General features: G+C 47.4%; 3 protein-coding genes across 12 annotated transcripts in view; 2 read left to right on the forward strand and 1 right to left on the reverse strand.

Moving 5' to 3' along the window:
- Window positions 1–23148, reverse strand: part of LOC117604640 (X-ray repair cross-complementing protein 5-like) — a 55533-nt gene that overhangs the window by 4491 nt on the left and 27894 nt on the right.
- On the forward strand, window positions 377–6852 carry Nep3 (M13 family metallopeptidase neprilysin 3). 10 transcript variants are annotated; one of them, XM_034324112.2, is made up of 14 exons: window positions 379–542; window positions 630–1000; window positions 2468–2581; window positions 2645–2801; window positions 2869–3078; window positions 3147–3427; window positions 3520–3618; window positions 3703–3873; window positions 3949–4097; window positions 4161–4383; window positions 4474–4933; window positions 4997–5143; window positions 5213–5352; window positions 5416–6852. In XM_034324112.2, exons 2-14 carry the CDS (start codon window positions 989–991, stop codon window positions 5590–5592), a joined length of 2340 nt encoding a protein of 779 aa, XP_034180003.1. In that variant the 5' UTR covers window positions 379–542; window positions 630–988; the 3' UTR covers window positions 5593–6852. The 10 variants fall into 10 exon arrangements, with proteins under 10 accessions (XP_034180006.1, XP_034180003.1, XP_034180004.1 ...); XM_034324113.2 differs by having other exon boundaries at window positions 633–1000; XM_034324115.2 differs by having other exon boundaries at window positions 377–1000; window positions 2448–2581.
- On the forward strand, window positions 11002–20907 carry LOC117604269 (growth/differentiation factor 8). Its single transcript, XM_034324150.2, has 3 exons — window positions 11002–11707; window positions 18144–18768; window positions 18842–20907. Exons 1-3 carry the CDS (start codon window positions 11335–11337, stop codon window positions 19059–19061), a joined length of 1218 nt encoding a protein of 405 aa, XP_034180041.2. The 5' UTR covers window positions 11002–11334; the 3' UTR covers window positions 19062–20907.

Here is a 23148-nt window from a genome sequence, read left to right on the forward strand (position 1 = left end):
AACGCGTAAGGCCAGGATAATTATCGTTCCGAATCATGGGGTCTTGTACAGATTCAGGAAACACTATATTTTATGTGCGTGCGTAATCTGCGTATTATATAGCTTTAACGATATAACTAGTCCGAACGATCCTCCCACCGTAACGTGCAATCATATTCGTATTAATATATTACAAGATATACCTATATTGTACCTCACGCGAAAAAGTGGTCTTTCTGAAATAAAGACAAAAGTATTTATTCAGGTAACGGTGTACGATATAATAAAGGAAGGAAAGGGTGCGATTGCTTTTAATTAATCGACTATCAAGCGGAGAAGCGCGTTTTCATTTTCGTCGGTCCGGTTATCCGACTTGAAATTCGTCGGTCCGGTTGTTCGACCTTGCGTTTATCTCTTCTACACTTTAATAACGTCTCGCTGTCTCTTTGCGAGCCGCGTGACGTCAATAGTAGATCGTGCAATTCTCTGATCGCTGAAAATTTTCGTCAGAGTTTTTTTCCACTCGGTACGCTCGAAAAGGGAAGGCAGAGGGTACGGTATCGGTAGGTATTATCAACGATGGACGACAAGGAAAGGGGGAGGAAAGGGTCGGTTAGGTGGACACGGGGTAAAGTTTGAGGACGGTTTAGCAGCGCGAAGCCGAGCGTAAGAGATGGCAGGTGCACCCACGAGCCGAGGAAATCAATACGCGTTGGAGACCGGTAGAGGGGTTGAGAGGCGCGTCGAAGCATCCCCATGAGAGGCAGCGACGAAAAGCTAGGAACACCGATATAGGAGGCGGGAGAACGGTGAAAAAGGCTGGAAAATATCGCAGCCCGGAGGACGAACGATTCCGAGGGAGAACCACCTCGATCGTTCCCGTTTCTTCGCCGTTGCGGTTCGCTAGGACTCCGAATTCACCGGGAGTTCGTTACGACCTACTGTCAGTAGAGTGCGAGCCGACAATTAAAGTGACGAGTGAGGTGATTAGCCGATCGTGTTCATCAAGATGTCGGTGAAGGTGAGTGTACCTCGTGTACCTGGAAAGAAGACGAGGAAAAACGCGATTTCGATCTCGATTTCGCGCGGCCTCGTCGGTTTCTCTGGAACATACGGAAATAGAACGCGTACCAGTGTCTGTCCAAATGTCTTTTCGCGAACTGCGTATTCGTGTTACATAACGAACCTTGACGCGTTACGGAATTGACGATCGTGGCGAGTGGTCGGGTCGGAACATTCAATATTCCTCGTTACGAGAAACGCGGACCGCGGAAGGTTAATTCGATCGGCCCGAAACGGCTAACGTTGCGTTGTACGTGGAAGTAGGATCGAGACGCTCTGATGATCTTAGCGAAATTTCAAACGAACGAGGTTTTACGAAGCCGACGTCGACGACGCTTGTTTATCCGTTTGGGATAGACGCGTCGCGGATGGGTCGAAGCTACGTTCCAGCAAAAGGCATTTTAATCGTATGAACGGCGCCACAAGTGTCCGTTTCCTGTTAGCAGACGAGAACGGAGACGAAACGTCCAACACGTCTGCATACGCGTGCGCGTGCTTACGCCAGATCCTCGTGTTGCACGCGTGCACTCTCCGCGTGCAGGCGGGCTGCAGTTCCCGCACGAGCCTCGATCACGTCTCGCGCTATTATTCTTCGTCTATTTACACGACGATCCGTCAGGTTTCTTTCATCCACGGAACATCCATCGAGTGTGTTGGTCAGTCGACGATCTGTTTAATTAATTAACCAACAACGTCGAGATAGTTTTCGCCGGTCAACTTTGTCTGTGGATTGACGAAAAGTAGGTTCGGTGCCGGCTACGTTATCTGTTCGACGTCAAAGGCCCTACTTCTTGCTGTTCTCTTATCGTCGCGTATCGGAGCTACCGTAATTGCGAACGTTTAGCGGCATAAATAAACGGCGTATAAATCGTGATTTACTCGGCCGAGATTCTGTGTGTTCTGTGGGTTGCGCGACAGGGCGCGGACCAGGGAGAGTCTCGATATTAGCATTGCGACCGACCACTCGAGAGTACGTATTTTTAGTTTCGTCTAAAAACGCGTCGACTGCGTTTTCCTTCTCCCCTGACAAATTTTCTTCCCTCGAATCCGTTGACGATCAAAGACCGTGGCCCCCCGTTCCTCCTCCCTCGTTACGCCTCTTTAACTCTTCAACGTAGTCGAACGATTTCAGCGAAGATCGCTTCCGTGTAGGAGTCGACAGTTTCGTCGGTGGAAAGATTTACGAGTTACTAATTACGTTATCTTGAATGCTGGACATTGTGCAACCGGCCGAGAGCCCGGCGTTTATCTAAAGCGTTTCGTAGACTGGTCGCGTTTTGCCGCGCGTCGCGTCGCGTCGCGTCGCGTCGATGCGTCTCTCTCGAGGTTTGCCAATCGAGGCGGGAACCGACGGTAAACACGATCGATCCATTGGCCGTCGACGCTAACCACCCTTTCCTCCGCAGATTTGTCTTTCTTTCCGCAGATGATGATGTACAAGCAGGCAGAGTTCGAGGACGAGGATAGCAGCAGCATCGGCTCGGTGGCACTGAACAGCGAGGGTATCAGCACCTCTGCAACGCACATCAGATATCGTTCGGTAAGTATAAATCGTAGCTTTCAATCCGCCATCTGTTCTGAAAATCTGATTCCACGACGACAGGGAACCTCGTTGTGGAGAGCGAGGAGCGCACTGGAGAAATGTCTCTTCATCGTGTGCGCCGGCCTGCTGTTGATGGTCGTGATGCTGTCGATCGTGATCGGCAGCGAGAACGGTTGGAACGAGGAGCAGATACTTCGCGTCACATCGCACGACGAAGGTGAGCCGACATCTGGTGAGAATAATCCCGATAAACGGATAACAATCACTCGTCGATCTCGTTACAGACGGTGCGCTTTGTTTAACCGAGCACTGCGTAACCGTGGCCGCGGCCATCATAAACAGTATAGATCGCACGGTGGATCCGTGCGACGACTTCTACGAGTTCGCCTGCGGTGGTTGGATCAAGAGGAATCCGATTCCTGATGGGAACAGCATGTGGGGAACGTTCGGCAAACTCGAGCAAGACAATCAGCTGGTGGTGAAAAACGTTCTCGGTAATTTCCGTTAAATACAATATATGAAATTCCTCTTGAAAATTTATGTTTGCTTTTCTTCTCAACAGAGAAACCGTTCAGCGAGATGGTCTCGAAAGCTGAGAAGAAAGCCAAGTATTACTTCCTCTCTTGCATGGACGCGAACGACACTATCGAATCGTTAGGGGCTAAACCGATGGTAACTCTGTTGGACAGCATCGGTGGTTGGAATATATCTGGGAAATTCAATCTGACCGCCTGGTCGTTGCAAAATAGCATGCACATCCTGCAGAACGTCTACAACATGGACGGTTTGTTTACATGGGCGGTGAACGAAGACGATCGAAATAGCAGCAGGCACATTATACAAGTAAGTTCCCGCGTTAAGGCTCTCTACACGATTACGACGCGTAATCAATCGCGTATATTTTTAATGATAATCCTTCATTTTATTCCCTTTAGATCGATCAAGGAGGTCTGACGTTGCCGACCGCTGACAATTATTTAAACGTCACGGAGCACGGTAAGGTGTTGGTTGCCTATCTGGAATACATGACAAAGGTACACCGGAAACGCGATACCGATCCGTTCGATCTCTCTAGTCGCCGGTGAATCGCGTACAGGTAATTCGTACAACGTTTTCAGATCGGGGTGCTGTTAGGTGGTGAGGAGAATTCGACGCGAAAGCAGATGCAACGTGTGATAGAGTTCGAGACGAAGCTTGCGGAGATCACGACGCCACCGGAGGAGCGACGAGACGAGGAGAAGCTTTACAATCTGATGTCTCTGAGCGATCTGCAACGGAAAGCGTCATTCGTGAGTGTAACACACGGTGCCCTGCTGGATCTATCGTTCCGTCAGTAACCGAGGAAACTGTTCGCCTAATTTTAGATGTCCTGGGTGGACTATTTTCAAAACGCGTCCCGTCTCGTCAGCAAGAAGATCAACAGCAAAACGATGATCGTGAATTTCGCGCCGGAGTATTTCGAGAAACTGTCCAAGCTCGTTTTGGAATACAACAAGACCGACGAGGGAAAAATGTAAGTACTTTGGATCGACGAAATAAGTGCTTCCTCTGCTAAGAGTGTCCATTCTTTTCGCAGAATACTGAATAACTATCTGGTTTGGCAGACGGTCAGATCGCTGACGGCTTACCTGTCGAAGCCGTTCCGCGATGCTTACAAAGGCCTTAGGAAAGCTCTGATCGGTTCGGAAGGTCGCGAGGAGCAATGGCGTTATTGCGTTAGCGACACGAATAACGCGATGGGTTTCGCGATCGGCGCGATGTTCGTCAGAGAAGTGTTCCGTGGCAAGAGCAAACCCATGGTTAATCGATACTCATTAACTGTCTTCTATCTAACGATAAGCCAAGTCGGTTAGACGGCGAGCGTAACGATTGTGAACCCTCGATTCCAGGCGGAGGAGATGATCGATCAGGTCCGCAAAGCGTTCACCAAGAACCTGAAGAACCTCGATTGGATGGACACGGAAACGAGGAACGCCGCCGAAGAGAAAGCGAACGCGATTACCGATATGATCGGTTTCCCTGACTTTATATTGAATCCTCGTGAGCTGGACGAGCGTTACAGAGACTTGTCGATCAAACAGAACGAATACTTTCTGAACAACATAAGGGTGAACAAGTATAATCTCCGAAAGAATTTAGAAAAGCTCGATCAACCGGTGAACAAGACCACGTGGATCATGACACCGCCCACGGTGAACGCTTACTACAGGCCTACGAAAAATCAAATGGTTTTTCCAGCTGGTATTTTACAAAGTCCTTTCTACGACATGGAGAATCCGAAGAGCCTGAATTTCGGAGGCATAGGAGTGGTGATGGGCCACGAATTGACTCACGCTTTCGATGATCAAGGTAATTGTTTCTATCTCCTTTCCAATCGATTCGATTAAATAATTATCATGTATATTAACATAGGAAGAGAATACGACTTGCATGGAAATTTGAATCAATGGTGGAACAACGCCACGATCCAGAGGTTTAAAAACAGAACCGAGTGCTTCGTAGAGCAGTACAATAATTTCGAGATACATGGCCGACACGTGAACGGGCGACAAACTTTGGGTCAGTCGAAGAGATTGTTCGATTCGTCTGTCTAACGATTTATGCGTCCAATGGTGTTTCGTTTTATAGGAGAAAATATCGCGGACAACGGAGGTCTGAAAGCGGCTTACCACGCGTATCTGACAACATCGAAGAGTTACAAGGATCAGCAGCTGTTACCTGGTCTCGATTTCACGCACCGTCAATTGTTCTTTTTAAATTTTGCCCAGGTAATGAATTAATAGCTCATTATTTTCTTTATAATCACTAATGAGACTCGTTTGTCTTTATAGGTCTGGTGTTCAGCGATAACTTCCGAGGCGATAGCCCTTCAGATCGAGAAAGATTCTCACTGTCCACCGAAATATAGAGTGATAGGACCGTTATCGAATCTACCGGATTTCGCCCCGGAATTCCGGTGTGCGCTAGGCTCCCGAATGAATCCGGTTCACAAGTGCGAGGTGTGGTAACGCGTTCTTCGTTTAAACAGATTCTGTTTTTCATTCGATTCTCGAAGCCGCCGATCGTCAACAATTTTCAACACCCTTCCATTTATCCGAGCCACCCTTCTAATTATCTCCTTAGTTCATTTCGTTCGACGATACACGGCGGGGCGTAAACTTTCTGTTCGCTGAAGCGATGCGTTCGTAATTTTCGAAGAGGACGGAAATCGCGCGTCCCTGGACGTTTGCCGGACAAACGTCGTTTATTAAACGATTCCAACCGTACTGAATTCTCGCTTGTTTCGTTCGAACGACGCGATTTGAAAGCAGGCCAGGACCATTTCGCACTCGTCCTATATAAAAATCGGCAGCGAAACGATGGGTGGTTCGCTTGGTTCATCGCGATCGTCGGAGACGAGTCATCGTTTATCCCAATCTGACTGTGCCGCAACAGGGAGCTGTGTTTTTATTATGCGAACAGTCATTTTTCACTTTTATACATGGAATCAGTGTTACCCAATCGATTCGTGTATGTTTCCAGTAAAAACATATCGCGCCGTCTGGTTACCTTCTTCGAAAGGTATACGAAGAAATTGAGAGAAAACTGAAGAAAGTTGAATCCGTTGGAGACGACGATTAGACTTTACACGTTCGATATCCTTTATTTTATCTTTGCTTTCTTCGACGATCTCGATGAGCCATAGCGATAGTAAGCGGCCAGGTAACTCTAGTGTTAAGCTTCGAGAAATATTAATTTTATAAATGAAATCGGTAGCGCATTAGGTTTCCGCGACGACACCGGTACCGTTCAGCGTTAAGAATATTTTTCAATGTGCTTCTGTCGCGTAAAAAGTTCGCCGTACGAGCCTGCGAGAAAGCTTTTCCTTATTTTTGCCGGCTAGAAAGTACGTCACCGATTGTACACAACGTATTAAATATTAACTGAATTTGTCGTATAATTTAAGTAATTATTTTGTATAAATAGAATGTCGATAGTGATCCTTCGCGCTTACATGTATAACCGTCGAGAACCGGCGAGATCGAAAGTTTTATCGGGACGAATAAGTTAGTCGGCCCAGTTTAGCTCGTTCTTCGATGTAAGTACAACTTAATCGATACGGTGTTTGTTAAACGATGTGCCATGAATCTTTCTTTTACATTTACAATTTACATCGTTCGAGCAACATCGAACGCGTAATAGTGGATAAGAGGAAAGCGATTCTTTCCGACCGTTGTATAATTCCATGTTCGAGTGGTTCCCAATTCATTTTGCCGACGAATAGAGAATGAAAGGTTCCGCGATCGATCGCGAATATGTAAGAAAATCGATCAATGATTGTTTCGATCGAACAGATAATCACTCAACGATCTCGAGTTTATTGATGACGCGCGTTTAAATCAAATAAAGAAATGATTAAATAACGATTATTGGTTTCATTTTCCATTTTCCTTTCCATTTCCCATTGATTTTCAGCCGTTTTTCTTTCGTTTCCTATAGAAATTCAAATGAACAAAGACACTTTGATTCGAGGATGAGAAGAAATGAATTTCGAATGGCGATAATTGGCATACCAGAATAATAACGATCAGAGGTGAGGGAATAAACGAGCGTGGTTAGAACGAGCAGTGCGTGAGTCTGTCCATTGGTAGTGGTCTGTCTGGCCGGTCGATGGTCCCGCATTTCGGTAAATCGTTCTGCATTTTCGGCGAAGAAACGCCTTTATTACGGTGCACGCACCAGCCGACTATTTTCTTTTCCCTCTCGTCAACCCCCTTTTTCCCCCAATGCTACTATACTTATCCATGTCTAGACGAATGAATCATACGAGTATTTTGACCGGATCGTGTGTGGGTGGTACACGGAAAATTGGTCAGATTCCTCGTACGGTCTACGCTGTAGACTCTAAATTAATTAGTTACGAAAGGAATCGATGTAACCAGGCGATGTTCCTCGTTTTCTACCATGAAATGGCTAGACAGGAAACAAAGTGGTATCCAAGTAAATTGCCAACTGTTCGCATGGTTCGATCAATTAGAGAACGACGCGCGACGATTTCGATCATCGAAGGGGTTCGAACAAACGCGACGAGTAATTAACAATCGGTAATTTGGAAATCAGTAGTTTTACTATCCAAGCAGAATTTGTCCTACGTTTCAGTCGCACGCGGTAAATCGCGTTAATTAAACAGCGCTCGTTAACTTCTCATTAACTTAGTTTCAAACCAAGAAAATTAAGAAATCAGGAAAGAGGGATTTTCAGAGCGAACGATGGTGTATAGTAGCTCGTAAACGCGATACGAAAAGAGAGAAAAAAAATATTATGGGGAAAAAAGTAAACGGATGATCATTTTTTTTGGAGCCACCTGGTGTTGATGGTGATGCAGATGCAAGTGCAACGGGGCTGCGCTCTCGACCACCGATCGCGACGGCTCATGGCCAGCGACGCGTGGGGGCTGGATGAAACATGTGGAGGATCGTCTGACACCCTCGCACAGTTGGTCGCTCCAATTTCCTCGATTTCTACTCTCTCTCTTCATTCTTTTTTCTTTTTCTTCTTCAAGCATGCACCGATCGTCGCTCGACTCTGCTACAATGTCGCAAAGCCGGAATAATCCTAACGACCGAATTATATTTCAGCGAGGATTCAAAGTGCTGAGAGCCTCGATCTAGAAACGTTTCCTTTGTCGATCGAAATGTATATCTACGTCGTTGTACAGAAATAGCCGATTTCACTGTTTTGTAATGCGTTACGTAGTGTGCATCTTGTGCCGATCGGTGAATGATTTGAATCGTTTTGAAAGTCGATTTCGATTTTAAATGTTGCGAAAAACGAACGGACTATCGATGCCCTATCTCCGGGATCTCTATTCCCCTCGTTCCTCTTCTCTACCCTCCTTCCTGCCCACCTGCGATTCTTCCCTTCTTGCATCTCTGATTTTTTTTTTCTCATTCTGTTCAACCTCCGGTTCGCTATCGTAGCCGGCTGATCGGCGGTGGCATCGAATCGGTCGACATCAAAATTCGATCGATCCATGGACCGTGCAGAAATTGCAAACATTGTATGCACGAAAGTCCTCGTCGAATTTTAAATCATCCCTTATGTTAAACTCGCTCGAACCGCGTTGCTTCTCTTCGCTCGAATTCTCCTCCTTTCGAGGACCTTGACATTTCGCGCATTAATTTCATTTTCGCAATCGCGGACCTTCGACGAGCACTGGGGGAACGGAGTTCCTTTCGACGATCTCGCTTTTTACCGATGGATTCTTTGAAAAATCTATGCCCGGTAAAAATGATTTCACGATTTACCGTACGTAACCGAGCGGAGGTATGAAGAGAAGGGGTGAACGTAGCATAGGTGACTAGAGAGAGAGAAATGGAAAGGGGTAAAGGTAAATTAGGAGGGCGGGAGATAGTCGGAAGAAGAGAGATAGTATGGCGGCAATGGACGATGCTTCGGAGGGCGGCGTGATGGAGGGAAGGGGGGGATGGATGGACCGCGTGGCCGAAGGGGGAACGGCATGGCAGGTTGGGGGTAGCGGGGGGATTAAGGCGGCTGCAAGAACAGGGAGGCGGAGGAGGCAAAACTGACAGCGAAGAGGGCGAGGAGCTTGGTAAAGAAGAAAGACGAGATGGAAGAGACGACGAGGAGGTGGTGGAAGGGAACGTCGTCGACGACGACGACGACGGACGACGACGATGGTGATGGTGATGGTGGTGGCAGGTAGCGGTTGCGGTTGCGGTCACGAAGGCGATGCTGGAGGTGAGGAAGAAGGTGGAAGAATTGGTAAAGGTGGCGGGCGGTGAAAGAGAAACAGAAGATGTGGATCTAGGTGGCAGCGGGTGCAAGCGAGTACATATAGAGTACACCGTTCGGCTGGTACATGCGAATGCGTAAGATTACCTACAGGAGAGAAGAGACGAGGAAAGATACGATACGTGCACGGGAATAACGAGGATGGAAATTGAACGAGAACGATGAAGAGAGATAGAAGAGAGGGGGAGAAGGAGAGATAGAGAAAGAGAGAGGAACGAGTAGAAGGAGAGAAGAAGAGAAGGAGGCCTCCGCGTCGACATATATGCGGTGAGAACGCGCGCCTCCTGACTCAGTGCTTGACAAGCCAGCAAGCTCTTAGGATCCCGTGGAGTTGTTTGAACGGCAACACGGCTTGTTTCACCAGCTGCCTGCCACTGCCACGCGCGTAAACGCTTCTTCTTATCTGTGTCGTTTTTCTCCTTCGCGTTATCCTAGTACGATCTCTTCCCTTCGGGCTCGTATCTTTCACTCTCTTCTTAATCGTCACAACGGCGAATCGCGCCGATCGAATCGTTAAACATTCGCGAATCGATCTCACTCGGACCACCGGTGGTCCCTCGAAGTCCGCTCGAATATATAGAAGGAGGCAAACGAGGAAGAGGAAGGTGAACTGTGATAAAAGAAACATTTTTCACGGGGCAACGCGATGTTTGTCACAGGTTCAACAAGATGCGCGTTGCATCGTTAAACATAGAGTGGCGTATCGCTAGCGCGCACACGTTTGAATTAAAGTTCGCGCTGAAAGTTCGCGAGGATATAGGAGGCTTTTATCCCGCGAGGGAAACCGATCCCGATCGATCCCACCAGTGAAATGTGATTTTTCAATGTATCGATCCTGGTGCTTTTAGTGTGTGACAATTGAAGGAAACGATCTCTTTTGTGTTCTCCGTGAAGGTACGGTAGTGAAACTAAAAAGTAACTGAACGAAACCATAAGTGGAAGAATCGATTTCGTTTTTCTATCGATCTAACGATCGTTTTCTTGCCGGTCGAACGTGGAAAACGATCGCGGAAAGGTTCGCGGCTACACGGATCGAAGAAAAGAATAGAACGAAACTGGATCACGTAGATCGCGATCGTTGCCGAGGCTGTTCGCCTTGCGTCGGTGATGCATCGGCTGACGGAAGCGAGGAGGAGCGGCGCGTTGGTTGCCGAAGGAATCTTCTCGAAAAGGGTACCGTGAAATTTCGCAAAGTCAAAGGTGTAACGTGGCCGGATAAATCACGGAAGAAGAAGCACACGTCGCGGAAGCGGACTGCGGAAAAGGAGGAAAAGTTGGAGTTAAAGAAAACGAAGAAAGTGGAGGAGAAGGAGGTGAAAGTGGAGACGGAGCCGGAGGGGGAGGAAGCGGAGGAGAAGGAGGAGAAGGAAAACAACGACAGCAACGACGACGACAAAGACGACGACGACGACGACGACGACGACGACGATCACGACGACGAGCAGGAGGAGGCGGAGGAGGCGGAGGAGGAGGAGGTGGAGTTGGAAGTGGAAAAAGAAAAAGAAGAAGAGGAAGAAGAAGTAGCAGAAGAAGAGGAAGAGGAAGAGGAAAAGGAAGAGGAGGTGAAGGTGGAGGTGGAGGTGAAGGTGGGGGTGGTGGTGGTGGTAGTGGTGGTGGCGGCGGTGGTGGCGGTGGCGGAGGTGGAAGTGGAGGAAGAGGAAAAAGAAGAGGAAGTAAAAGCAACCGAAGCGTACGAATTTCTAATCCGCGCGAGATAAAAAAAATAAAGATTACGAACAAAGTACAAGTAAAAGAGGAAGTAGAGAAGAAAGAAGAAGTAGAAGTAAGAGTAGTATCGTAAGAAGAAGAAGAAGAAGAAGAGGACCAGAGAGAAAAGTAAGAGCCGAAGGAAAAAATTGACAAGGTGCAAGGATGATGAAGTCGAGTATCTGATAGTTGGTTCGGCGAGGAAGGCCCATCGTAACTGATCCAACTAAAGGGTGACCTTGAGCAAGATGGTCAGGGGGGCGTTGCTACTACTCTCGCTGTTCCTCCTCGGTGCCTTCGATGCTCCCGGCATTGAAAGAGCTCGTGTCAGATACCTGGTGATGGCCGGTAACACCTGTAACGCTTGCAGAATGCACGAAGAGATACGTGCGCTCAGCCTCGAAGCGATCAAAGAACAGATATTGAACAAGCTTGGCTTGAAACAAGCGCCGAACATGACGGGTAGAGCATTGCCGAGGATCCCGCCGATTTCGAAGCTGATGGAAATGTACGAGATGCAGGCGGATCAACCTCAACCCCTCGAGCCCGGTATCACCCACCACGAGGAGATCGACGAATACGCTGCCAAGACGGAGAGTGTTTTCGCTCTGGCGCAACCTCGTAAGTTTCCAATCGCAAGTTATCCTTATTAACCCCCCGAGTTCGTTTATTTTTCCCTCTTCCGGCTAGAATCGAAGCTAAGTTAAGGGATGAGACGAGAACGCGTCCCCGATGGAATATGCATTTTGCAATGAGATGCAACTTGTAATCTGAACGATAAAACTTCTTACGTTGCAGCTGCCATGTTTTTCCTTGGCAACACTAGCCGAATTAACCTTTCCAACCCGGCGGTGCCCGACGTGATCGTTACACCGCACTTTGCAACATTGTCCTTTCAATTGATACGCACTCGGTTGCAAACGATAGCCCGATCAAATTGAAACAATAATTATATAAATTGTTCGTTACATTGTCTCTATTGACGCTAGTTAAACTGGTAACAAGGTTACACGATTTTTCTCGAGGAAAAATGGAGTCGACGCGTGGAAGGGTGGCTAAGTCGGCGGGACCGCGTCGCTGCTCGCTCGAAAATTCGCGTCTCGTTCGAACCCTTTCGTCGGGCTGAAAAATATTCCGGGCTTCATCGCTCCTTCGTGCGGGTTCTAACGCAACGGCATCGATTTGAAATTCGATCTTGCCTTCAGGCTTCGAGGACTAGTTGGTCGCGAAGCAACGATAATGGCCCCTATTACCGGACCACCTATAAGCTCCGCGTCTCGAGCGTAATTGCTTCGAGCAACAGGGCACCTTCTTCAAAAAGTTGGACCGAGTCGAGTCGAGCCGAGCCGAGACGAGTCGGTCTTTCATCGCGTTGTCGATCGTCGGGAAACCGGTAGGCGACGAATACCGTAAAAAGAGCCAACCCGCTTTATGCATGATCGATGCAAAAACGAATCTAAAACGTAGGAGCAGGAGAATCGAGGATGTTAGGGAAAAGTTACGATCTTTCGGGCAGGCTCATCTTCGACGGTTTAAACGCAAACGACTCTGTAATAGTCACGTACCGGGCGTTAATCTGTGCTTAACCGTCCTCGTATTCAAGAAATCAAGAGCTAGCTGCCGAGGAAAATCAACTGTTCGATCGAATCGCTGGAAACCGATCGTTTCGCCAACGATGTTAACTTGAATACCCTGTTTATCTCTGATCACCGGTTGACAAGACACGGTACGCGACTGATTATTTGATCGTACTTTAAACGCCCTGTCGGATCGCGTGATCAAGGATACGTATCAACGATTTATTACCGCTCGATGTATCTTTAGCAGCGTTCGCGTAATTATAGGAGGGAATTTCTCCGCGATCACTCGTAACCGATCGTTTGTGTATCAATCGCGATGGAAATTACTGTGCCGCTCGGTCACTTTTGGAATTTCTCGACGAGCTCGATTCGAAATATATCACGCGAATAAATGTACCTAAGTATGTACGTTGATCTGTTTCGATTCGAATCTCGAACGAAACGGTTGAAATTTATTACGACCGCGATAATGACAGTTAAAACTGTCCAAGTTTCGAAAGTTATGTCCGTGGTCTGGTTATCGGTAAGATTAGCGGGCGGAACGAGTTCATTAAGAAAGGATAAATAACCGATAACTGCACGGTATCGTCTTCTCCCCCGATTTCGCGTACACGTACGTAGTAGCCGATCGGCGGGAAACGTGGCTACTCTCGAAGCTACCTACGGATTCCGGTCGAAAGAATAATAATCGAAGAAGTCGAGGAAGAAATACTATCGAATTCGTAGAGGGTTATCGCTTCGGGCGACCTATATCGCTCTTCTGGAACGTCTGAAAGCCGTTGCAGGATCATCTCTGGTATTCGTGCAATCTTATTCCTTTTTTCTTTCCAGCTTCATCTTCCACCGAGTCCCTCCCTACCAACCCGTCCTCTTTTACCATGTTCGTGTGTGCTCCTCTTCGAATTCCCCTATCGTCTCGTTCGTTCTTTCCTCGTCTGCCGCGGAACGACCGCATTCCATCTCTTCCGTTCACCCAATTTTCTTTCTTTAATCGCCAGCGTTTCCGCGCTTTTCAACCGATCGAATTCCTCTCGATCTCCCTTCGATCTACCGCGACTTCTTGCCCGTCCGTTCCTCGAGCGATCGCGATCGATCACCGTCTTTCTTTTACGCGAACCGCCAAACATCGATTTAGCGCTGTCTCTCTATCGAAACGGATTTCCCATACCCCGCGATTCCAACGGAATCACTTTTTGCGTTGCTGTTTGTTTTCTTTTTGCGAAACGTAGCGACAACGATAAACGGTTAATTGCATCGGCAAACTGCGTTGCCAGAAAGCTTCGCGAGATAAATCGCAACCGATCGTTCGTGAAAGGAATCCACGAAGATCGCGTCATCGCCGTTTAGGTAGCGAGACGAATACGTTCCGTTCGAAAGTTTCTTTTCGTAGCTGGAGAACGGTGAACCAGGCTGCTCGATCCGTTGGGAAGGTCACGGTCGATGCCATAGCCTAGGTCAGGCCCATCGCTCATTATCGCGTTAAACTGGCGTTCCGAGTTTGTCAGGCCGCTGTTAGAACCCTCGCATTTTTTTCGACACTCCGATTCGACGAATAAACGCGGCTATCCAGCTGACATTAATCCCGATTAATATATTCAAACACGGATCTATTAGCCGTTGTATAATGACAGTAGAGACGGTGATACTGCGGTCAGCATCGCAGACAGGCGCCATGCTTAACAGTGATTCTCAATCGGTCCACTTTGTCGAGATTCGTTTCAAGAAGGTGTGTCAACGGTATTTCCTTCGAACTCATCTATCGCATCTGTCTATTTCGAGTATCGTACTGATCGTAATGCGGCGCGTAAAATTGAACCGTCAAAACCGTGGACGAAAGGAACGGTTTCGGTATCGATTCGATATTTCATCGACGATCTAGTTCGACGATCGTGCCGAATAGATCCGTCCGCGTATTATCGAATCGATCGGGTGGTAACGTGGATCCAGAGAACCAGTTTGTCGTGTTCCCGGTTCTCTCCGCGAGTATTAAAACGTTCGCGCGAGCGCGACGGATATCGGTGCAACGTTGCACCGCGACTGCTCGCATTTAAGGACTACTAGGGTTACATAACAATTCGATGGGTATTATCGTTGGTTAGACGTGTGCTTACAATATTAGATCGGCGTCGAACGGGTGTCGCGTTACCGCTACCTAACGCGGATTCTGATTTCATCTCGAAACGGGGAACCGTTTCTCCCCTCGTTAACGAATCGAAATTTTCCTTTTATTACAATATCGAGCGAAAGAACGATCGATCGAACAAGGGAAGAGGCGTTTCCGTGCGTTACTTCTATCCCGTGTCCTGCCGCGTTTGAAAAGGGGTGCCCCCCTTCAGGAGTTTGTCGGACGCGCACGCGATATACTTTAGCCAGGAGGTACTCGCTAGGCTCTTTTCGAGAAAATGAAATGAAATAAAAGAAAGGAAGAAAGGATGGATGGAAGCATGGCGTTAAGATAACGGTGTGTGGTAGACGGGTATTCGTAAGGTTGGTGTGGATGAGGGAGGTTGGGAGGATGAGAGAGAGAGGGAGAGAGAAGGCGCGTGACCCAAATGCGAATTTTATCGAGTTACGCTGTTATGCTGTCGAAGTGCAGTCGCAATTGCAGGGCGGCTTCGTCACGCGATGGAAATTACTCGAGGGCGGTTGTTTTTACGTCCGCCCCGGCAGGTGAACGGCAGCCCTAGCCGTTACCCACCCTTACGCGTACGGAGCGATCTTTCCGCGGAATAAAAGGCCGCCCTTTCGTTGAAACCGCTACCGGAAATACGATAACTGCTTGTAGATTGGTCGGGCTATCGGAGGAATTTTCTTGTACCAGGAGAAATTAAAACTTATCATCGATCCAATCGCCGATTGTATTGTAGTCCGGGTGTCGTAACGACCGTTCGTAAGTCGCACGGAAACCGCAGTTTCGTTGATTTTACTCGCTCCCTGCTTGACCACTAGGATTCGAACGTTCATGCGAAACGAGTTGAACACGAAAGACGCGGTGAGCACGCGATTCTCACCTACGAATATTCTTTTTCGTAATCAAGGTACCTTTCGTTGGTACTCGAGAGGATATCCTTAGCGATCGACGAAATCGTGATTCGATCGCGCGAATATACCTGTACCGGATCCGCGGTGATTTCGGTATTAAATTTCGACCAGTTGGACGTAGTCTCGTTTAGTTGGGTCCACCAACGTAGCCGCCGCTAAACCATTTGTCGCGTGATATTTTTAAACGTCGTCGCCCTTAGAACGATGGCTGACTGCGGCGAAGAGTGAAAGAACCGAACGATAGCGGTGAAAAGTGCATGGAGGATAGGAGCGGCGGTTTGCGAGGGGACCGGAGAAGCTCGTGCAGTATCAATTATTTCTTCATTTATTTATAGGCAGGGCCACGACACCGCGGTATCACCGTTGTTTTCCATCATTTCCACTCGTTCGAACTTGTCTCTTCTCTTCGCTTTCCCTTATATTTCTCGCATTCCACGCGAGATAGAAATTCCAACCGAGCCGGCTTTTCTCTCTCGGCATCTCCTCACTTTAAAACGTCTGAGAAAATTCTCGTATCGATCGATCGATCAGGTTATTTCCAACGAAAGTAACGCGACTTACGGTGTAAGAAACTAGAAAACGCGTGTGTAGTATAGCCGAGCAATGCGAGTGACCTCCGTTTGCTAAAACTATATTTATCTCAAGCTCCGAAGCACGATGTGTACTTGCTGCTTTAGCTTTGTTGTCTCTCATCCCCTTTTCTCTTCGCTCGTTCCATCTCCACCGACTCCTCCTGGATTTTCGGTTCCTCTTGTTTCATTTTTTCACCCTTTCGCCTCCGTTCGCGCAATTTATCCCTTGTACAGCATCGGTTCGCCTGCTTTTTCCTCGAAACGATCGAACTTCCCTTTCGAGGCCGCGAATTCCCCGAGTATCGCGCGTGTTTTTGGAAGAAACGGTGAGAGGGTGCATCGAAAAAGCGCGCGCGACGGCGTTAAATGTAGCTTTAAAGGTCTCGTTTGCGCCAGACGGTGGGTAGTCACCGGGTCTGGACGAAAATAAAATTGCCATTCTTCTGTCTCGCCGCTCTTTCCCATCCACGACTTTTCGACACACCGCCTGACTCATCGTCGCGTCTGACCCGTAAACAACAAAGAATATCCACTCCTCTCGGTAGGTCGAAATTTCCTGACGCCTCTCGTTTCGTTCGTCCCGACGCGGAGCAGGCTTGATGCGTTCGATCGGAAGGAACATTAGGTATAAATTACTCGAACGTACGGGTGGCGTGAAATCGAGTTACCTCAGCTAGCTAGATGGAATCAGACGACGAGACGGAAAAGACGTCTCGACGTTGGATGTCAGAAGGCGACCGACGCGATATTCCATCGACGCGGCGCGCAATTACCGGCGATAAATCGATTTAAAGAGGGTCTCTCTCGCGTTGGACGGACGGATTGCTGCTGGAAACGGTAATTGCTCGTCTCCTTGACAGAGCGTAAAACGTGGGAATCCGTCGGGACGGGGTGAGAATAGAAGACGCGGGATCGAAAGTAGATGCGACCGCGAGAGGAAGGGGAATTCACCGATAAGTAATTATCTCGTAACGTCGCCGGAAATCAGACGTACATACGACATGGAGTATGACAGTGACAGCGATAACGATACCCGGGGCTCGAACTCGAACAAACGATCGTCGCGTGTGACGCGCTGCCGAGCGTAATAATTAAACGAGAAACTTCCCTGGAACGGGCGCGAGCGACAATTAGCTGTCGCATGCCACGCCATGCACCGGGGTACGCGGTGCAATAACGTCACCTTTGCTCTCGCGTAAAACAGCACCCAGATCGCCCGATGATCGCGTCTCTTTCTCGAGGCAATCGGTGTCGCGAGGAGAAGGAAAAAAAAAAAAAAAAAAAAAAAATAGGGAAGCGAACTCGAATCCAGTCGAATACCAGAACGAGTCCGGGTTAGAAGATGGATTAAACGGTGGCAGAGGTATCGGTACGGTAGAGAAGGTCGCCGATTGATCGTCAAAGGAAAAACGTAGTCTGGCGTAACGGTACGATTTGAGGTTACTTTACCCTTCATGGAAGCGGTCTCGACCAGCGGATGACCCGAATAGAGCCGCGACTAACGTTATTTTTCCTTTTTCCATCTACCTCTGTTTGATCGCGACGAGGAACGTGGTTGCTAGCGATCGCGTATGTCGCCGAGGTTCTCGTTGCAAATGTCGGACGCACGTGCGCCGGTTGAACCGAGGTCTTCGTACTTCTCGGACAGTAGCAAGAAACTCCGCGGTTGCTTTTCTCCTGGTTGTTCTTGATTTATTGCCAATCGTGGAGTACGGGAACGGGTGCTTGATTAACCATCGTGCTCGATCATCCTCGGTGAAACCTTGTTCGGAATCGATTCTCGCTCCTTCCGTCTTCCATTCGTCGATTTAACGGATCTCGCGTTCGTTTAACGAATCGTTGGCAACGATCTCTTGGTTCCAGATCAGAGGCTAAGGCACTCGAAGGGCAGCCTGGACGTTCTTTATTTCAAGTTCTCCGACAAAGTGGTGCAGCATCGGGTGACGAGGGCCGAGTTGTCGCTGTGGATATGGGGAGTGGAGGAGCATGACGTTTCGGAGATGGACGAGCCGACCGACTCGGACAGCGGGGAGGGTCGCGAGGACGATGGTGGTCCTGTGACGATCACCTTGCAAAGGATTCTTCGCGGTGGTAGCGAAAACGGGGGAGCCACTTTGGGACCACCTTTGACCACCAAACACCCTCGACCGATCGGTCGCAAGGGTAACTGGGTGACGATCGAGCTGAGGAGAATGGTCGCCGAATGGTTCAAACACCCGCGCGACAATCTAGGGGTGGCGCTCAAGATATCCGGCCCCGGTGGCAATCACCGTAGGAACTCGAAATTGGTCGAGACCAATCCTGCCGCCGAATACGCGCCTTACCTCGAAGTACAGACGCAAGAACTCGACTCGAGAAGGGGAGCCAGGATCAAGAGAAACGTGGGACTTAATTGCGACGAGGCAAGCCAAGAAACCAGGTGTTGCCGTTACAAGCTCACCGTGGATTTCGAGAAGTTCGGCTGGGATTGGATAATCGCGCCCAAGAAGTAAGTATCCATTTATTACGCCGTTCGCACGAGTTTCACTATACGCGTCGCGATATTTTTCCATCTGTCTCAGGTACGACGCCAATTATTGTTCGGGCGACTGTCCGATGGCCTTTCTGCCAGCCTATCCGAACACCCACATCGTCAGCCTGGCGGAACCTCCTAATAACTCCGGTCCGTGTTGCGCACCGAGGAAACTCTCCGAGATCACGATGCTGTACTTCGACAACGAGTACCAGATCGTGTTCTCGCGTTTACCAGGCATGGTCGTCGAGAGATGCGGATGCTCATAGTCCAGCTTCTGGTACGAGAAGAGCAACGACGCCGAGGAATATGCCAAGGACATACAAGCTTCTCTTCTCTATTCTCCATTATTTTATTTTCTCAACTTTACTATACTTTTCTCATCGCATATACACCGGTGTACACCCGTTTATAATTTCCGAGGGGAAAAGAAAGAAAGGTGTTGCTCTGCGACGTCGTTGCGCGATCCTCGACGATCCCTCTCGTTCGATCGACTAAAAGTGCCTTGTTTCGGGTGTTCGCAGGTGTTTCAGTGCCGCGAGTTGGTTAGTTTACGCATTTCGCTCATTTACCGACGCGAAACGCCGACGAGATAAATGAAAAAGAATGCAATGGACAATGATACGGAAGTTTGGATGAAATACATAAAATATGGACGAACAAACGTCCATACTTCCGGCTAGTAATAGTAGCAAGGCATATCGAAAGTCGTTTATAGGTCCATGGTAAGGCGGATAGTTCCTAGAGTCACGGTATTATCATTAAGATTGTCGATGCGTTTGCACCTGATCTTAGAGAACGACCGCGGAAGAACCTATTTTTTATATGGGAACCTATCGCATCGAGTTTCTCGGATACCGTTTTTTGACAATCGATCTTTACCGAGTTAGAATTTTTTACGAATCGCGCAAAACTGATGAAGCAAACGTTTTTTATCGTAATCTTCCCTTCGCACATCGATGCCTTCCCAAAACGCGAGAATACGGAATCACGATTCGTTTTTGGTAGTCGTCGCTGATCGGTGGAAACGTGTTGGCTACGAGATCTCGGTGTACAGTGAATCGTTATTTCTTTTTCCTCTCCAACCCCCCATGTGTTCCCCACTTTCCTCTATCCATTCTTAGCCGCTTTCCTTTTTCACTTCTTTCACATTTTACCCCTCCGATTCCCTGATCCCCCATACGCTCGCACTAGACGCGCCTACTTTTCCCTCCTTTTCCCTTTCGTTTTTTTTTTTTTCTATTTTTTCTTTTTTAAGAAACCGTGTGATTGCACGCATAGGAAAATGTGTACGAAGCTCTGTGTAAATAACGTCGTGTCCAAGCTTTTCAGCCAATCTTTCCGAATCTTTCGCGAAAGATTCGCGAGGGTTTCACTTATACGGATAAACGTGTATCTTTAAGTATCTATACTTGTTGACGGCAATCGGTATACAGCAATTAATATAGTATGTATCGCGATCGACGAGCGTGTTACACGTAATTCGCGATTTATCTTGTGCATACTTTGTTAGACTGTCCACGTCGATCGAACGCGTCAACGGTAATTAATTATTTACGTGTGTACGACACATTATATCGCGGCTAATTTGTAACTTTCGACGCGATCGAAAAGTACACTTTAGAATTGACAAGGTTCGACGATGTTTTATCAAACCGCGTCGTTTTGCGATTCGGTAAATTATGGTAGTGTCGTTGTGATATCTAGCTGCTTGGCTCTAATGTACGCCGATCGGAAGAACATACCGCTGTTTATTACTTACTTTCCTCCTTCCTTTTCACTCCGTAAACGTGTACGACAATCTATCGTAATACATACGGAGACAAAAATAATTTCCTCTTATTTTATTATTCTTTTCCACGAAATTTCACAATCAATTTTCAACCTTGTATTACCGACAAAAACGGTGGCGCAAAGATACACGATATTTATTGTTTCAACGTCCAACGGTATCGTCTCTCTTTGTAATTTCGTGAAAAAAAAAAAATTGGTACATTAATTGTTCTATCTATCTTTTTCTATCTTCTGTTCTCCGTTTGTTTGTTTTCTTTCTTTTTCAATGTACCTATAATTAAAAAGATAAGAAAAAAAAAAAAAAAATGAAAAAAAAAATAAGTAATGGAATTGTGTACTTCCAGTATCCAGACAAGGGCGGCGAATATTGCATACTTATACACAGATGTACACCACCACATACGAACACATACAAAACATATACATACACACAAATGTGTACTTCCTAGGTAGAAAGTATTCATAGGATATTTATTCGCTGAAATAAATGGTTTTTTCGATGAAAAGTGTGTCGATTTATTCGCCCCTCTAGATAAGTTCGACACAAGAAATATCCATCCTGATATTTCAATTGTTTTTCATTAATACGTATTGTTTAATTGCACGCCACTTTTCCTGATTTCTTCCCTGTCTAATCGTAACGAGGTTCACGGTGACCATTTACCGCGATAAACTTTCGTTACTGCGTTAAACTTGCCAGAATTTCACAAACACGAAAAGAGGACAGGCCCACGCAGAATACTTACGTAAAATTGATACGACAAAGTACAAAGCCAGTGGTTCGTTTACGCTGCATATCCGCTATTTCTTCGCAACGAACAAATGTTTTATGATATCGATATTTTTAATCAATATCTTAAGGTCAAAGTTAAACGAGCCCGAGTATCATTTCTCCGTTCGATTCTTGTTTGTTTGAAACGTTTCATTGAAGTATTTTTTTAATCTGAAAAATGCCGGGATCTTCGGTTTTTCCCGAAACACATCCCCGATCAATTTAGAGCTACTTCGGTTAAAATAATGTCAACGGTACTTGCGGGGGAGGCGCGGTATCTAAATCGGTTTTGCGAATCCGAATACGAACGAGGAAAGAATTTTGCCAACACAGGACGGCCTTCGCACGGATAATAAACACCGATGTAAGTGAATTGTACGTAAAAGTTGATGATAACAATGAGCAGAAATAATTGAAACGCAATTCACGTATCACCGAGCGTACAACGATATTCGCCTACCTTTTCCCGGGTTGCATCCGTTCGATGCAAGTGCAATCGGTGCAACTGAAAGTCACTCGATAACTGAAGGTCGAAAAAATGTTAAAAATAAAAAAAATGAGGAAGAATCTGTTTTTCGTAACACTCGCTTCCGCGGTGAAAGAGATCTCTGTTGAGAAAGTACGCGTGTATGTGCTTTTTTATCTCGTTTGTATTAATACCACGCTCGGTGACCCAATATAGAAGGAGCTTTCTTCGCTCTCGCACAAGTTGTTCACGCGAGACGCAAGAAGCAATCGCGACCGACGCGATTTTCCGTCGAAAGGTTAAAGCGGTAATCGCGAGTGAGAAAAAAAATGGATTTTTAGGCATTCGTAACGACCGGCTTCTATCTCTGACGAATGCACCGACCATTCGTCTGACCGACTGTTCTTTTCGTCAGTGGGCCGAATCATTGTCAATGTTATCGGTCATGTTTACCGAAAAACGAGCGGAAAGAGCTGGCAAACAAGAAGAGTTTACACGATCTCTTCGTTCTTTAATTTATCATCGTTCCTTTGTTTTCGTGCCGATTAAGGATCGGAGTACGACGAAATAAGCGCGGTTCGACGGTGCCGGGCGAAACTGGCTTCGCATTAGGGAGAACAAAGTGAGAAAATGCACCGTCGAGATGTTGCTCATAACGCGATCCTCGGATGCACAAGTGGACAAAGTCAGCCAGTTGACTTTACGGCAGTCAACTGTTTCGCCAGACGTGCCAATTCTCGTTTTATTGTTTTTCTTCGACGCCGCGACAAGCACTCGTCCTTGCCGACGGTCGGGTTACTGCTCCCCTTTCGTCCAAAGAGAAACGCGAAAATCCCGGTTGACGTCGACGTTCAAGTCGACTATAAACGTATTCCGTTTAACCGTTTCAAGGTTTTTATAAAAATTAATCGTTCGAGTTTCAACGGACGACGCCTATCGACTTTAAGCGCGAATGAATTCGAGAAGAGAGACGAAGATAATATAATCAACGTCGGCGGTTGCTTTCACGATGCGATTGAGTAATCGCGAGTACAAGTTGTGCATTCGGACGAATGGCAACGAGCTTTCGATGCCACTGGCCTGACCATCAATCCGTGCAGACGGCATGTACTCTCGACACGGCACGACGCGACGCGTCGCGACGAGACCGTGTCTTAATAATCTCGCACTCGGAACAAGGCGCGATTGTCTCTCACAGTAGCGTTTGTATTTAGATCGTTAATTTCGAACAACTATCGCTCGACACGACAGTCCCCTTCCGTTCGATCTACCATTCGTATCCCTCCATTCCTCCCACTCCTCTAAAGGTGCATTTCCTGCCGAT

The sequence above is a fragment of the Osmia lignaria genome, chromosome 7 (genome assembly GCF_051020975.1).
Source record: "Osmia lignaria lignaria isolate PbOS001 chromosome 7, iyOsmLign1, whole genome shotgun sequence".
Classification (NCBI taxonomy): domain Eukaryota; kingdom Metazoa; phylum Arthropoda; class Insecta; order Hymenoptera; family Megachilidae; genus Osmia; species Osmia lignaria.

Excerpts from the sequence above, each read along its gene's own strand:
- Nep3 (XM_034324110.2), top strand. The coding sequence starts at position 1,451 with ATGAACGGCGCCACAAGTGTCCGTTTCCTGTTAGCAGACGAGAACGGA. Across the intron at positions 2,582-2,644 it reads CGCACATCAGATATCGTTCG|GGAACCTCGTTGTGGAGAGC; the intron begins GTAAGTATAAAT and ends CCACGACGACAG. Across the intron at positions 4,098-4,160 it reads AAGACCGACGAGGGAAAAAT|AATACTGAATAACTATCTGG; the intron begins GTAAGTACTTTG and ends TTCTTTTCGCAG.
- LOC117604269 (XM_034324150.2), top strand. The coding sequence starts at position 11,335 with ATGGTCAGGGGGGCGTTGCTACTACTCTCGCTGTTCCTCCTCGGTGCC. Across the intron at positions 11,708-18,143 it reads TTTCGCTCTGGCGCAACCTC|ATCAGAGGCTAAGGCACTCG; the intron begins GTAAGTTTCCAA and ends TCTTGGTTCCAG. Across the intron at positions 18,769-18,841 it reads TGGATAATCGCGCCCAAGAA|GTACGACGCCAATTATTGTT; the intron begins GTAAGTATCCAT and ends CATCTGTCTCAG.